A 17,691-nucleotide genomic window follows, 5' to 3' on the forward strand; every position below is an offset into this window, starting at 1 on the left:
AACACAACACGGGATAATAAATCTGCCGTCAAGGTTGCTGAGGTACTGATTACAGAGCTACACCATGTATTAACCAGCCAGGATGGCTGTGTATTTACTAAGACCTCTTGTCATTTACTGAACTTACTTAGCCAAAGAACTATGACACACACACACACGCACACACACAAACTTACTGGTAGATACACATGAACCAACAAAACCCATGCACCATAAGACACTTAGACACAATCTATATCTTCTCACAAACACTCTCAAAAAAGAGTCAAAACACACTCTTTGAGCTCCCAGTCCGGCCTTCACACATTTAAAGAAAAAAAAAAGTGCGAGGGAGCTGACAGTGACAAATTAGCGCTTAAGAGAACCCTCCGACACTGTAAACAGGCTGCGACCAAGCAGCTGCTAAAACGCGCCACATTATTATTCCATATCCACACTGGTGTGTTTACTCTGGGCAAAACCTACAAGCTGCCCCCACATACGGGCAAATATTTGCTGTCACAACCTTTAGAATGGTGTGTGTGTGTGTGTGTGTGTGTGTGTGTGTGTGTGTGTGTGTGTGTGTGTGCGCGTGTCAGCTTTTATGAGTGATGTTGGTGTGTAATTATGTGAGATAAAACCAACAAGATGATGAATAAATGTTGTACACACACTCACCTTGCCCCACACACACGTACACACACGTACACACATGCACAATACACACACACACACACACACATACACACACACACCAGTTCCTTTAAAAACCTTTGAGGAATTATTTGTTATAACAAGTGAAGACAGAGCAGGACGGGAGTACTTTATGTCAGTATTTATATCTGATATTACGCATCCTGTACAAACACACACACACACACAAAGACATTGGTCAGTTTATCAAGCTTGTCATTTCACTGGATTGTCTCTGGTTTACTTCTTTTATTTCTTTTTTAATGACCCTGCTGTTGATTTTACAAGTTATTTTTTATCATTTTTACGAGTGGGTTTTGAAAAGCGCTGCGTAAATAAAGATAATCATTCAATTCTGTTACCATTATGGACGAAGTGTAAGTACACACATATGCACATGTGCACACATATTTACACAGTGAGAAGGAGGAGGAGGAGGAGGAGGAAGAGGAGGAGAGGAATCTGTTTATACTCAGATCTTTGATGTCTGTGTGTGTGTGTTTTTATAAACTCAGAGGCATGTCCATGGAGAACAAACCTGCCATGAGGGCATATCAGCTATCACACACACACAGCCGCTACTGGTACAGGTGTATAAACCAGCACCCTGGGCCCTTCTGATAGCTGATACACCCCCATCGACCCATCAGTGCAAAATGAAGTAAGTGTTTTGACCAATGTGAAGGCAAATGAGGGCACGGAGAGTGTGAATAAGGAGCAGACGGGCTGGGCTGCATGTGAGTGGAAAATATGAAGGAGAACTGTGATTTGTTGATTGCCGAAATGAGCAAATTCATGGGGGGAAAATAGTATTTTATTGCCGTGACATTTTTTAGAAAGATGAAGTGAGAGAGAGAGAGAGCACTGTGCATGAGTCCAGCCATTTCCTAAACCGAGCGTAATAAGTAATTTTTCACATTTCCTCTTGCTTCTTTCACCTGGAGCACTCCACGCATCCGCCTTCCAACACAAGCAGCTCCGCTTTACTTCTGGCTGTCAAAGCGCAGCACTGTTTTTTTTTTTTTAACCATGTATATCTCCATACATACTTCTTTTATTCTTTCTTTCCTTCTTCTACTCTCTTTTTCCCTTATCCCTTGAACGTTCTTTTCCTCTTTTCGTTCGTTTCTCATGTTCTGCCTCTAAGAACGCGGGGAAAAAAAATAAAACGAATGAATAAACCTCTAACCTCCCTTGAGGAGTATGCTGACGTGCCCTTGAGCAAGGCACAAAGAGCCGCTGAATGGCTCCAGTGGCGCTGCCGAGCGGCCAACAGCAGGAAGCTGCGGTCACACTGGGACGCCCTCAGATCTGAATGTGGGAAACTGCAAATATTAAGTAGGGTGTTTCTGGCAAAGAGCATGCATTCTCGGTTGACTTTTCCTGGGTAAATAAAGGTCAAAAGGAGTAATAAGCTTATTAGAAAAAAAAAATCCAGATTTTTATCTCCCCTTCATAACTCTTAATTCTTATTCTGCCTCTTCCTCTTCTCTTTTATTAAACAGAGAGTGGAACAAAATCGTCTGATTTCAAGCAGACGGGGACACCCGGGCAGTTACTACTCAGGGTTGTGCAATATATGGGACAACAGGCTGATATGATCTGAATTAAATAGATTTTCTCTGCAGCGCAAAAAGAGAAGTCCAGGAAAAGGAGAGAGGAGGAGAAAATGAGGGACTATGTAAGTGTAACGCGAGGCGGTTGGATCAACACTGGAGTTTCATCTGACGCTTGTCTCGATGCAGTGCTGAGAGATCCAAACAGAACAAGTCTGTTTATTACTGATAGATGCTTTACGGTGCTTGGACGTGTCTTATCGCAATACAAATACAGTTTCACTGTTGCTTTAATGCGCTGTCTGCGTATGTGTGACAGGGTGAAACAGAGAGGAGGTTAAAAAGGAAGAAGTGCTTGTGTGAATGTGAGAAAACGTAACGTGATTCACTGGATGCAGAGCATTGTGCACGTATTTGATATTTGTGTTACGCAACACCTCCGCTCTGGTGCAGGTGCGACTTGTCTATGTTTCCACAGTAAAGCAGGAGGTTGACGGGTCTTTCCCAAAGCTTAAATGGCCATTTAAATTGTATGGACACCTGCAAAGGCACAGAGAAAAGCACACAGTTTACAAACATTTTCATTTGGAAATATTATATACAAAGCCTTAGGAGGAGATGTGTGTATTGGCGTTCATGCATACAGTGTGTGTCTTTTCCAAAGATTGATGCTCTGAACATCTGGAGTTTGATTATGGTCATAGGAATAAGGCCAAAAGTGATATGTGTGTGTTTATGTGTGCAAATGGTTGTTTGTGAGAGTATGAATGTATGTCAGCCAACAAACGCCGATTCCTACCAGCCAGCAGACCCTTTGCTGACTCCACTAGCAACATGTATTCTCCTCAGTCTCACCCTAGACACACACACACTCACATAAATACTGTACATACGTACATACATACATGCACACATACACACACACACACACACACCTCCCTTTTCCTGAAACCCTCCCTTACATACCAGAGTGCTTACCACGTCAATAGCTGTGATACGGTGAGACTGGGAGGCTGATTTATGTCTCAGAGTTTAGCTCCCACATCACCACAGAAACATTAAAACTATAGGACTGTAACAGCATTAGGAAGACTGTACAAAATAATTCCACCGCTTCACAATATATAGCCACGAAGGAAGGGGTGGGGGGAAAAAGAAACAAGGCTTTATATTCACCCAGCATATAAAAAAAATACTTGAATCTCAAATTTATGAAACTGCAGATGTTTGAATGCAACAACCTCTGAAGAATTGGTCTTGTTTCAAACAGACCAGTCACTGGGCTCATTCTCTTGCTCTTTCAATACCATGTTACCAGCTACATAAATTGCAGAAACACGATGGAGGGCGAACACTCAACGCATTACTGAATTAACTGCACAGGGTAAAGATTAGAATGCTTCACTCCCAGTGTGCCATACTATCCATTTGAGTCCACTATATCTGCAAGAGATCAGTAACCATGGCTTTCAGAGGTCTACTTAACAAATCCAACTATTAGCATTAGTGTTAACAGCTGATACGGATGCTTTCCACAAAGCCTGTTCCGTGTCTCTGATCACTTAGGCAGATTAGTTTGGAATTACACCTCCACACACAGCAGTAAATAAACCACCAACAATAAACTACCTAATGTTATCTATGATGACTTGCAGTAGATCTCCAGCAGATCTAAGCTATATGAAATAGCTGTGAGTGAGTCTCCCCTGTGCTGGAATGTATTTATTACAATGACCTGCTGGCTGCATTCATCTTTGACTCGCTCCGCTTCGCTGCCAACAGGATGAGAAAGTGTCTGTTTCCTCATCTGTTCTTCTCGCTCGCCATCTTGATAGCGGTTAATAGGCCATCTGACAGCGTTCCAACAGAAACACTCTGATTAAAAAGACATTCATCTTCCGCCCAGACACATCTCGCACAGTCTTACACAGAAGTCCAATCAGTACATGGAGACACTCGTCCGCCCATGCTGTCACATAACACATGTGCGCAGGCACATGTGCAAAAGATTCTTGTGTCTGTTGTATGTTTAATGTCTTTGGTAAATCAGAATTTCCACTGATAGTGAAACTACGAGAACTTGATGCTCCATTATTCTGTACAGCAGCCAAACGCACCTACAAAAAAGAGCATGAAGCACATGCTCATCTGCTTTTAACTTATTCTATTCTGTTCTTCTGTATGTGTTTTTGCAGCCGGAGTGGATGACTGCAGTGCATCCTCTGATAACCTGCGGTTGACCTGCATGTGACCCCCGACCTGCACACGCTGACCAGAGGGGAGGGGTCAGACTGATAGGACTGACTGGCTGACACTAATGAGACAGCCGCCCCGAGAAGATGGACGAGCTGAGGTGCAAGAAGCTCTTCCAAGGCTCCATCCCGAACACTCTTCGTCTCGCAAATGGCTGTGCGCGCTCACGCACGGAAACTGAACGCGCAGATTAACACACACATACGAGCTGCATGTGAGTAGCAGACACATGTAGAGGTAGGGGCGTGACGCATGCACGCACACATGGAAACAGAGAGTAGACTGTGTGAACGAACTCCGCGGGAGCTACTGTATCCCTATTATTCTTGATGCTCATGCGTTCCCACACAATTTGAGTCAGCACACGGTTTCCATGCCAGAGCGGAGAGTCTGTAAAACGGGTAATGAATGAGGCAGGAAACTGTGCTGGATCCAGTACATGCAGCCCATCCAGATACATTCTAAACCATTCAGGACCGTAGCGAGCGTTAACACACCTGATGGGCCAATGTGTTTTAAAAAATTGTTCTTTCACATACCTTTTTCACACTCATGGCTTCTTCTGTGCAGTTGGCGATCCACCAACAGAGAAACCACCCACTATCAATCTACTTACGCAGACGAGGCAGCCAGCATACAAGAAACTGCTCCAAGTAAAGATGCACTCGATGTGCACACACACACACACATACAAAAACATGCCTCTTGCTTCTTTTTCACACATGCACGCACACAAATATGAAGTAAATATACACGCAAACACTCACATGCAGTACCTCTGCGTTGGCACTGAATAACCACTCATTTGGGTACATACTGTATATACACACCATGCCAATCCATAAATCAGATGATAATTGAGTAGCACTGTGCCAGTAATAAACAGAGTAGTATAAACAGCCAGTGTCTGGGCTGGATACACCACCTCCCACTGGCATGCTGCTGGCTGCCTGCCTGGCAAAGTCAACCTCACACACATGCACACACATGCACACACTCTTGCTGTATGCACTGACAGTAATGCAAAGACAGAAGCAAAACCATTTACCTGTTGGGTTTACAGACACATATGTGAAAACACAGTATGATATGATGAAAAACATGCATGATAGCACTCATGATAGCAATGAAATGTGAACAAGCCTTTGCAGAAGTCAACACAACAGAGAGGCTATATGTCTCCGGTGTTATAAATCAGGGAAACATATAAAGTCTCTCATTCTGTTGTTGCTGCGACAGCAATGACGACCAGGATTGTTTGCTGTAAATGCATTGTACATTTACTGTCCCACTGGGATAGTCAAACCGGAGCTTCCTGGAAATCAGATTTGAGCCAAAAGGCCTCAAATTCCAACTACCTGGGAAAGTTTGAAATCAACCCAACAACCATGGCATGATGTCAAGAGTGACGGCTATGGACAGTGCTGGTGGTGGTATGACGGCATGTTTAACAGGCACACCAAGAACTACTCACCCAGGTCTGCTGATGCTGATACACGGAAACAAATGATAAAACAGTAAGCCCGATGATTAAAAACAACACGTGCACATAGGTCACAGTGTGCATTTATAGAGTGTGGTTACATCAGGCAAGAAGCATGACAGCGTGGAAGTGGTTTCAAGTGCTGGGAGGACACAATTTAGACAGTTTATGTCTCGTGGATTACTCCTTTATAAATAGAGCACTTAGGAATGAATTGAGATCTTACAAAGATCCGGTCACTTGGAAGGACGCTGCTCGCTGAGGACACCCACATGGTGTCTTGTGATGGATATGATCGTCACTGAATTTTTGACCCTCACCTCTCAAGATCGGCAATTTTCTTCTCCTTGCACGATTTTTCAATCTCAGCATCCCTCAGAGCCGCCATTAGCCTCTCCACCTCGGCTTGTGACTTCCCAGATTCCTCTCTGTTGCGGGCCACTTCCTGCTCCAGAAGCCTCAGACGGTCTGTGATGTCCGGACACTTTCGGGCTGCCTCTTCTGTGTTTTGTGTCTTTCAGGGGGGACACAGAGAGGGAGTGCATTTGTTAGGTACAGCTCCTGCTCCTTTTTTTTTTTTTTTTTTAGATGATTGTCATACTTAGCTAAACTTTCAGTTTGAATGACAGATAGGTCAAATGGATGTTGAGCTAAGCGTGACAAAGCACAGCTCCCAGCAATTAAGGTTAAGCCAAGTCTGACAACAGGGAGCTGAGTGAGTCGGAGAATTCCTATAATGGCCTCTGCACACACACACACACACACACACAAGCACAAATAAACGCGAGGCATAACAGAACCTACCGTGGGGCTTCCTGCTGGCACTCTGCCTGGCACCTAGAAGTTAATACAAAAACAGATCAGTTTTAGCATCGAGGACTGAGAGACAATCACACAGGGGTACTTGTGAGATCATCCTGCATGGGTAGCTTTGAAATCTAAAGGAAAAGGTAAGTCAATCCTAAAGATGTGGTTAGGGTCACAATCTAGCTCAAGCAGAGCCAATCTGTACCCTGATCTGCTGCCTTCATGCTGCCCCCCCAGTTTCTCTGCTGCCTGCTTTTCTGTGGTTTGCTTCTATCAGCTGGCTTCCCCCGCGGCGTCCGCCATGTAGAGTTTGGAGTTCAGTCATTATCATTATAAAATTACCGTCTCTCTCTGTTTGGCTGCGATTTTATGAGACCACCAAACATCTCCAAATTCTTTTCTAAGTAAAATGTTGAGAAAAAAAAAAAGAAAACACACAGAAAGGTTACACTGCTGAATTCTTTGTTCTCTGAGAAAAATATCCCAGAGGAAGTTTGCAACCTAGAATTATCTTTCTTTCGACTTCTCCCTCTTTCTCTCGGTCTTTACTTCTCTCCGTCTACCGTGTTTGCGAAGATAGTTTAACTTGTTGAAACAGCTGAGGCCAGTCGTTTAAACATCATCAAGTGAGCGCACACTAACGCATCCACACACACACACACACAAAGAGCAATTTATTGTCTGCATAAGTCTGGGACTGTACATGTTGCTGTGCTTGAGTCTGTCATTAGAAAAAAAACAAGGAGTGTCTGTTAACTATTACCACTGGCTAATCCGAACAAATGCCCTCTTCCCATTAAAACAAACCCACGGGATCAACCGTTTGCATGAGCAGGCCCCTGCATATGTTGCATACAGCCATGGGCACAGCATATGTAGCACAACTAAATGACTGAAAGGTCTCACTTCTTGCATGCACGTGTAAGCTTAGCAGAACACATCTGTAAATGTTAAAATACTGTACACTCAAAATGTTAATGATGACATTGTTGCAGACCACGTGTTTCAACATTTGTGTGCAAAATATGCACTCCTACTGGATATGTGTGGCCATGGATATGAGTTTGACTAACCTGTCTACACTATATGTGGCGTCATGTGACCTTCCAGAGCCCCATAAGCTTGTCACTGTATGCGTAAACCCACGGGCCTGTGCTAAAGGATTAAATACTGTCAAAAAGGGAACACTTGGCCCTCAGGAAGGCAAGCAGAGTCATTGTTTACCTCGTGTTCACCCCCCTTACATCCACACCTAGCCTCACACACTCATGCACACACATCAAACCAAATCTAAGCTTGCACAAAATGCATTAGGCCTAAGTGGACAAGAGTTTGTTATGTTCTTTTAGGGGAAAACACAGACAAGAAGAAAGCAGGGGCTGAGAGCACGGCGGGTCCAACAGGAATTTGTGATATTATGACAGGAGGGGGAAGGCCAGTAAAGATTCGATTACATATATGGTCAGTGAAATTATTATTATCATTCCTGGAAATGTCTCTGAAGTGTAAATATTACAAATAAGTTAAATATGTGTGGCCACCAGGATCTGCACTGGGTTATTCAACTCCTGGTCAGAGGATTCCCAGCCAACGCAGAGGCTGGGCAGCATCTGAAAAAAGTTCTGACTGGGAAAGGTAATATCTGTCTCTAAATAGATAATGACAGCACTGGAAAGGTAAGAAGATATGACATCCGCCTTCTTTGAAAAGACCAAACAGTCTTTTGAATAGGACTCAAAAGTAAGCTGTAAGGTAAGATGTGGTGCCTCCTTGCTGATTTAAGCCAACCCTCTGTGGAAAGGTCACTGCCTTCCCTCAGGATCTTTGCTGTTTTTCTCTTTGAAGAGCTAGTGTTTAGTCCCAGAAGTCCTTTATTAACCTCGGAATCAACAAATACTGTTTTATGAGAAGAGGATGAGGATGCAGTGATGTCAACAGAGCTCTGAGGTCAAGATAAAAAGCTCCGCTAACAGCTTGACTGAGTCAGTAATACAAACATCTGCAGATACAGTGAGTGGGCCACTGTGTGTACACGACCTCATGGCATACACAAACCCAACATCTGCAGGCGAGGTAAATGAAGAAGTGGCAACGCAGTTAGACAAAGTTTTTGGAAGTATACATTAAATGAGGCCACTTCTCATACAACTGTTGGATTCATGTAACACTTCAAAAGCATTTACTCAACATTAAATCTCATTGAGAGGAAAATAATGTTTTCCTGAAAGGCGAGCATTGCGCCAATGCAACCATTTCACTCACCAACAGCAGTATTCTAGTAGCATTAACACAAGTGACAGTCAGAAAGAAGAATTTAGGTCATTTACTATACTAAATAATATCAAGCACATTTTATGCTTATACATGTACATATGTAGCATAACACATTTTTAAAGTAGTACAGTGAGGAAATGTCCTAGATAAATAACCCAGATGCTTTTATCCAAAGCAACATGTAAGTGCACTAAAACTCAAAAGACACAAGAGCAAGTGAAGAGTTCATTTGCAAAAATAGAAAATGCACAATGCACAAAAAGATATCAGTTTTGCAAATTAACATTTTTAAGTGTATGCTAGCATGGGTTGTCCAGGTATAATCTGGAAAGAAGGGTTTCCACCACTGTGAGCGAGATGAGCGACCGCAGGGCCTTCAGAGCGGCGGCGCAGTAAATCGCCGCCCGACGGTCACGACGAACTGCGGGGTTTGACGGAGGCTGTCTGTTTTTTCATTTGACTATCGTGTGAGGTTCACCGGCACTGGATTCCCGCCATCTGCGGCTCCAAGTGAAGCTTTTGCTGTGCAGAGCGTACTGGATTTCGCATCTAGACCGAAAGCACACGTGGCTGTCAGTGGCGGATGGTTACACAGCGGCTGACAACACTGCGGTGAACGCGCGCGTGTGTATGTGTTTGTGTCTGTGGTGGGTTAGTTTGATCAGATTCTAATCTCAGGCACGGTGTCGGTTCACCTCTGACCTACTGAGCATTACAGCCTCACAACCTGTCACACTCCGCTGCACCACAATGGGATCAAACACACAGACACACATCAACGGTTAGCTCTGCGCCGGCATGCACGCACAGGCACACAGGCAGAAACGCACACACACACACACACATGTAAACATGCAAACATCATCTGTCTTTTTGAAGAATCTGTAAGTTTACATAACAGGTCTGATTGCTGCTGAGTACACAAAATAGTCCAATTATGGCAACACTTCTGTCAGAGTGTGAATCTGCTCGCTACAAAGAGTTATTGAGCTGCTGTCCCTTTCATGTGGTGCCGCGTCAACATTCAACAAGATATCATTTCACAGGAATGAGATGTGTGTATGCTTTTTATGAGTATAAAAGAAAACATTCTCATAAATTCTGGCAGGGCGAGAGTCTGTCCTGGCTTGTAAGCCTGGGAGAGGAAAAAAAAGGGAGAAAAAAGACAGCGAGGCCTCTGACTTGGCACCCGAACAGGGATACAGGGATCTTTTACGTCCATAAATCACTCTCTCTTAATTCATCCCTTTATCCTGTGGGACAAAGTGCAGGCAGGCCCTTTGCTAGGGAGTTGCTAACAATACCGTGGATGCTCACAGGGAGGTAAGCGAGTGGAATTACTATTACTGTAGATGTTAGCAGTTTAAATACAGGGTACAAGTAGCACATTACAACCACTGCAGAGCGGCTGTAAAAGTAAATTCTTTTAATTCTTTTTGTACAATAAAAAGTAATTATAAAGTGTCATGTTGTTCGTTTGAAGTGCTCAGCAGTTAAAGGTTGTGAGAGAGCTACTTTGTTTTATGATGTCTGTGAAATGACATTTTGTGTACGTGCGCACACCATGCAGCTTGGCACAAATGGCTGCATGGTGTGCGCACGTCTGTTATGATGCGGATAACGATGAAATATTGATGGCAGTCTGCACTCGGCGCACATACCAGACCGGGAATCTCGAGTTGTTGTGCACAGCGCTCGTAGCGACATGCACACAGTTTCAGCCATGTTATGTTATGTTTTGGATGTTTCAGATTTAATGTAATATTTGGAGAATGATTACAACAATAGCCAAAACCTACACGCATGTTATCTAGATAACATCACTTCTTAAGGTATCACAACGACATCGATAATTCCCCACTGACCTCTCCATCAGGCCTCTGGTTCTGGGTTGGGCTGGGGTTAGCAGGCTGACTCTGGGACAGCTTCTGGGGCTGCAGGGCTGAAAGTTTGTCCTTTAATTCCTGGTTCTCCTTCCTCACCTGCTCCAGCTCCTCCAGTCGAACCCTGTCCTCCCGCTCCCTCTGCTCGCGCAGATTCTCAATCACTCGCTCCTGAGATAATGAGAGAGTAAAAGAAGATGGAGAAAAGAACGTTTGGTGAGAGGTGTGGGGATACAGTAAAGAGCCGAGAAAGCCATCATCTGCGTAAAATCTTGTTCCGATTTAAGGATTGTTACAAAATGGATGCTGTTTTGCTTCCATTGGCCAAAGCTTGTCCGCCCTTCCTGATTACAGTTCTTTCCTATCATTATTGAAAATGTTGAGCCAGCCTCTTCGCTGAATAGGTTCGCCAGCGTGCCTCTCAAAACGAGGCCAAAGACAAACTCATAAATGCCCGTCATAAATAATACCATCATAAATAATGGCCGGGACGCGAGGAGATGAGAGCCAAACAGAACAGAGAGAAAAGATGCAGGAAGGAGGAGAAGTGTTGAGAGACAGAGACAGATTTATTGAGAGGATTGGACAGTACTGTAGATCACTTCCTTACAACTCCACATTGCCTTCTGATAAACCAGACTGGAATGTTTACATCATAATTTTCTCTATTCTCTAATCACAGCGGACAACAGGAGGACCACGGCTTTGGGCATTGGCCTGGGACCAGGTCCACTTCATGGGTGGCGGAGCACGCAAGGTGTGTGTAGTAGGTGTGCGTTGAGGTGTATGTGTGTGTGTTTAGGTGTGGACTGGAGTGATTATCAAGGTGTTTACTCAGGTGTTTATTTAGGCGCAGAGCACAGCTCAGCAATGAGGCTTTACGATGTGGCATCGCCGCATGATTGGCAGCTTTAAACCCCTGGGTAATTGGACAAATACACCCACTAACTAGACCTGGCACAGCAACACACTGCATAGTGGGCTTTGGAGGAGAGGGCGAGGGAGAAAGAGGGAAAGAAAGGAGAGGGAGAGAGACCACATGGTTAATAGGTCCTGGGTGTTTTCCACACATTATGAAATATCTCTAGGATGTTTGGGGTTTAGGGAAAGAAACCAGGATGTGATAATAAAACCTGCGTCTATGAAGCTCAATAGTGGAGTACACGTAAGCACAACAAAAACTCACACACATAACATCACATACTGGCACACAAACATGCACACACACACACACACACCAAAGAGCAGGGCTTGGCTTGGGCACAATGCCCCAGCATGTTAATTAGAACCACAGCACTGTGGCTAGCGACTGGCTCCAAGAGCAGGTTTGTGACAGGGTGTGTGATTAGCAACACACACACTCGCTCTTGTAAACACATTACACACACCCTGTGTTGACCACAAAGTCTGAAAAGCTCGCCAATGTTCTCCTCATCACAGCTGAATTATATGTAGGCTGCATCAGAAGTGGTTTCTGTGTAAACAGATGGGCCGAGGCAGAAAGGGGATTTGCAGTTTATTGTGCCATTATGCTATTCATTTCAAAGTCCGTCGGCAACAAAAACAAATTTAGGTGATAAAAGATCATTTTAAGTGAAAACATCTACGTGCTGTGTTGGTCCATGTGTTGCAGAGAGAATGAATCACACTTCAGCCAACATCTCGCCTATTAATAGATGGATTTCTGTGAGCACAATGCAAATGATTCTGGATTGGATGGATATAAATTAAGTGTTAAATTGATGAAATAAAATCCAACACAATCAAAGGAAGTAATCGCAGCCTAGTACACACACACACATCTGACCCCACCTAAGCTGCTTTCCCATGACCAGTGTCAAAGCATTTGCCATCGTGTTGAAGTTGAAACGCTCAGATTTGAAATTGTCTGAACTTTGACCTACTTTAAACATCTCAAAATGTCCCTAGTGAAGCCACATCTTCTGCAGTTGGGGTCAGGCGGTCGTCGTGCAGACGCCAGGACAAAAGAGTTTCCTGTGTAAGCTGCTGGTCTGTGACCACTCTGTCAGCTCTCCATTAAAGCCTGGTTCTTAGCTACGGGCTGCGTTTGCTTACAATTAAAGATGGCTACGCTGTTGTTGGCTATTTCTTGGTTTAGCCTCGCTGTTGTGCTGTTGCTCCTCAGATTCAGTTCATGATGAGCATTCATCACTGGCATTTATGGCTCCTCCGTGCTTGCAGATGATGCTGCACTGCTGGCTGCTCAGATTGCTTTTATGCCACTGAATCTCTGTATATGTATTTGCAATCTGCGTATTCATTTGTAGTGAATGTGTACTTATTTCCATTGGTGTTGTTCAAAACTAAAGATCATGTGGCAGTTGAGCTTGTTCTTGCGGTGCTGTATGAGAAGTGCTTGCCTTGTTGCTAATGCCCACAGTGATAATTTGGCATTTCTGTGTGGGCTGAATTGGTCTTCACCATATTCCTCTCCTTGTCTGAAGTTGTTTTCTTGGTTTTCTATGAATGCATGGTATTTAGCTGATCACCAGAGAATATAACTTCCTCAAACCTTTATGGTTTATGTTTATTAGTGTCATCATAATGGACTCTAGAGATAAAAATGTGGTCTTCTTTAAGAGAGGAAAGGAGGCTTGGCTTGAATAACAGCATGTGTTTATATACTGTACATAGAAAATATTTCCCTTGTATCAAGATATTAGTATTCGTTCAAACTTTATTTAAAATCTCGAAAAAAAAATCATTGTGGCCTCACTTCCACTGATGTTGTGATATAATATGATAGCTCCTTAAATCTGAACACTGTTAGCATCCTGTTGTGGGGATGGACAATTAATCGATGTTGATTCTGGATACAATTCCGACCCTTAATATTGACCAAAATTATTGTGATTGTGATTTTTAGCACAATCCAGCAGCCCTGTCCTCCACATGTTTATCTGAGGGAAGCCATGATTTTGTCTGAGCTACTTCTCAGACGAGAGAGGCTTTGCAAACATTCAAGGGAAATCGCAACATAAATTCAGGATGCCGGTTCTGCTGGCTTTTGGGGGATTAGCTCTCTCAGCAGAATCCTCGTCGCTGCTCAGATTAAATCTTTTCCATCAAATCTAATGGGAACCATTTGCTATAAACAGTCAGTTCCTCATCGTGAGTTTCTCTGAGTTATTGGCATCAGCTGTTTGCAATATGCCTCAAAATAATTGGCTCATTACCAGCTATGGCTAGTAACACCTAATCATACTCATGCAGGAATACAGTGTCGATATTATAACCTCAAACAGCAGAGATCAACCAGATCACCACTGGCGGATCTATGACAGGCACCACTCAAATTTTGTCATGGCGGCACCTGTGGAATATTTTCTATTGTCCCTTTTCCTTCAGTCCCTCACACAAGTGCGCTCTTAGCAGGCCAAAGCACAAGCAACACAAGCTTAAGTAGCAAACAGCAATATATAACAACAAATGTAAAAGCACACACATACACACGCAAGAGTATGTGCACAACGGAGCCCATAAAAATGTGGCAACCCCGAGAAAACAAGCAGAACAGCTGGACATCCACATCTGTCCTAACTGGGAACTCTATAAACCCATAAGCAGCAGCCAGTGCCAACAAAACATAAACCAGCATCCATCTTTTAGCCTGCAGTGCAAACAAACATGTAAATGGGAACCATTTTTTAGCCCGCAGCGCCAAAGCAATCGTTTTTTTAGACTGTAGTACCAACAAATGTCTGCAAGCAACAACTTTAAACATGTAACAAAGCTAAGCAAGATGGAGTCACTCTGAAATGAAGCCAGTCAGTTCAAGGCTGAGTGTATATACTGCCAGACTAGGATTTGACATCTCCACGGTCATGGTCAGTTCTGTATATAACATCAAATCTGCCCTGTGTTCAAGCCTGTCTCCAATTAGAAATCACTGGCAGCCTGTCACCGTGAGGGCAAATTCATAAACACACAGCTAAAGACTTGTGCAGAGGGGAAAAAATCCACCATTAGCATTAGCTTTCCAGCTTCTCCAAAGCAACTCGTTTACCCAGGAATCCTGCAAAATCTATAGGGCTTTAAAGGGTAAATGATATATGGAATCCAATGCAGTGCATTGTACAGCAAACACCGCAGTAGCCAGCAGGTCCATCCATCGTTAGTGTCAGCGGCAGTGCTAGCTCGGCAGTGTTGAGGGGAGGGTTCGTGGACGCCAGCTGCTCTCTGATGTTGCCAGAAAACAACAAACACTGAATGTTTACGACCAGCATCCAGCCCGTCCGCTCACCCGTCCACCCATGTGGAGTGAGTCTGCTCAGCTCACCTTGACTCATGTGGCAGTTGCAGCTCTGCCATTTTACGCCGCAGCACGTCTACAGCGCTGTGCTCGTTACACTACTTGCTGAGGCTGTGGAGGCTGCTTCGTCCAGCTTAGAAAAGCAACGACTGTATTTCCCAGTGTTAGAGCCACTTGATCAGGTCGGCTGTTAGACATAAGCTTCATATTTTACTAATGTTACACCGACATCGAGTCTGCACTGTCTCTCTCATTATGGTCACTCTTGCTGATTTTTTCCTCTATATGTGTGTGCGTTGTCGGTCACTGAATTTCCATCCCTGTCTGATTCTTTGTGACTGTATTTTTTCTCGCCAGCTCTGTTCTTTCTCTTCTTCTTTCATACATCTTGCAGAAGTTACTAATTTTTTACTCTGCCTCCACCCTTGCATTCCTTGACCTCTCCCTCCCTTAATTCTGAGGCCACCTCTTCCATCAGGGCTGTACCTCTTCTGCCATTCCACTTTTCCATCCCTCCCCCCCCCCGCCCCCACTTTCAAAACTTCTATCCTCCCCTTATTCTATAGATCATTCCCTCCCAATGTTCAGCGCAGTTACAGACAGGGACTAATCCTCTGTCTATGCTCACCTTAGACCTCCCTTCTCCCAGTGCCTCCTTCTCCTCCAGAGAGGACCTCATCTAGTGTGGCCCAGGGTCTATAAATCAGGAGGCTGTATCAGTAAATTATTGCAGTGAGTCATAGCGAAGCATGCAACTTAATTAAGCCATGTACCAGCTTCCTGAAAGACCAGTGTGCCTCAATGGGTAAAAATTTCCAGGCCAAGTGGTGGTCTAATGGTTTCATTTTGTGAGTTTTTATTGTCTACGCCTGACAAGCAAGTTTTCGTCTCGTCATTAGCAGCGTGCGTAATTCTTCACTCCATCCATCCAGCAGCTCTTTTCTCAGCAATTGCTGTCAGATTTTCTCAACCTCCAACTTTTTTTTGTTTTTTTTTACAAGCCCATCCTCGCCCGCCCTTCATCCCTCCCTCTGTTCTGTACCTTTTCTGATAGGGCTTCCTCCAGTGTGGCCAGGGCTGTGTCCGTGTTGCTGGAGTCAGTTTGAAGTCCCTGGACCCTTTCCCTCAACCCAGCCAGCTGTTTGTCCTTATCCTTTAACTGCTCCAGCAGGTTCTCAATCTGGAGAGAGAAGGACCGACAGAGGAGGAGAGGAGCTGGGGTTAGGAGCATGTTGATGTGAAAGAGGCACATAACAATCACAATAATTAATAGAATCATGGGCAGAGAAGCTGAAAGGTTAAGTGGCATTTGCACAATGTACCCAACTGGAGTACCATGACTGGAGACCTTGTGGTACCAAACTAGTTTGAAAAGGGATTATCCCATTACCGCTGATTCATCGAGAAGATGAATCTCGACTGTGAATCGTGTGCTTAGCCTCTGGCTGCATTCTCCAATTTCCTGCCCTAATGTCTTCCATTCTGCCAGGCATCTCAAAGATGAGCAGCAATGAAAGCCTCCGCTGTGCAGCTTGGGTAAAGACAATTATGGCTGGATCCATGAAGAGAGAATAAGTTAATTCTGAAGAAGTGGAGAGGTGTGAAGAACAAATACAGTCGCCGGACAGTGTGGCCAAATCAGCTTCAGGACCAGCTCAGCAGGTTACATAAAGAGTTAATTCAGCACATTGACTCACGGGACCGTGTCCCTGCATCTGCCTTTCTGTGGCTAACCTCATGTCGCTAAAGTGGTGGTGTAATAGCCAGTTGTGGTGTTCAACAGGCTTTATCTGATGAACATCCACAAAACAGAACACAAACACACACAAAGACACATGCACAGGCACAAACACAAAACGCTCCGGGCTGCACCAAACAAAACACTAGCAGATGCAGCTGGAGCAGGGCACAGTGCAACGCAGTGAAACTCCAGAGGTCTGCGAAAGTAGTTTCAAAGGGACATCACATCTGGTGGCAGGACACAGTGTCTTGCTTGTGGCTTACAATTTCTACAAGATCACTCTACATTCCTTTCAATTCCAAATTTATACCATCATGATAGACAAAGGTAGTTCAGTTTGAAAAGCTGATGGGCTCCCTGAGATTTTTTGAGAGCTATACACCAGCAGAGCGGGTCCACTTTCCTGACTCCAACTCAGTCTTCTTTAGTGGTTTTTCTACAGACGGACAAAGCACCATTCACTCACTGCTGCAAAGCATTAATGCCACATTTGACCCAATTGGTCCTCTCTCAGATCAGGGCTTGAGCTTTACAAAAGAAAGGCACAAGCACTGAAAAGAATTCATTATTTAATGAACATGAGAATCCAATAAAAACAAGAAAAGCACTTCAGGCCATCAAGAGAGTGCGTTTTAACTGAAATGGTGACAGGGTAAAAAATGTCCAGTGGGAAGAATAAGCTGCATTCCAGTCATGGGTATATAGATAGATAATGTCCAAATCTCCACAGCTATTTTACAAATGAATCC

The 17,691-nt window shown here is 44.1% G+C and overlaps 1 protein-coding gene across 1 annotated transcript in view; it reads right to left on the reverse strand.

Moving 5' to 3' along the window:
- Nucleotides 1-17,691, reverse strand: part of LOC121612182 (ERC protein 2-like) — a 143,925-nt gene that overhangs the window by 77,751 nt on the left and 48,483 nt on the right. The window contains exons 9-12 of the mRNA XM_041944894.1: nucleotides 16,244-16,381; nucleotides 10,911-11,099; nucleotides 6,769-6,801; nucleotides 6,285-6,478 (exon numbers count right to left, since the gene is read on the reverse strand). Of these exons, the coding sequence (XP_041800828.1) occupies nucleotides 6,285-6,478; nucleotides 6,769-6,801; nucleotides 10,911-11,099; nucleotides 16,244-16,381 (554 nt within the window). The remainder of the gene's footprint in view (nucleotides 1-6,284; nucleotides 6,479-6,768; nucleotides 6,802-10,910; nucleotides 11,100-16,243; nucleotides 16,382-17,691) is intronic.

Source organism: Chelmon rostratus, chromosome 10, assembly GCF_017976325.1.
Source record: "Chelmon rostratus isolate fCheRos1 chromosome 10, fCheRos1.pri, whole genome shotgun sequence".
Classification (NCBI taxonomy): Eukaryota; Metazoa; Chordata; class Actinopteri; order Chaetodontiformes; family Chaetodontidae; genus Chelmon; species Chelmon rostratus.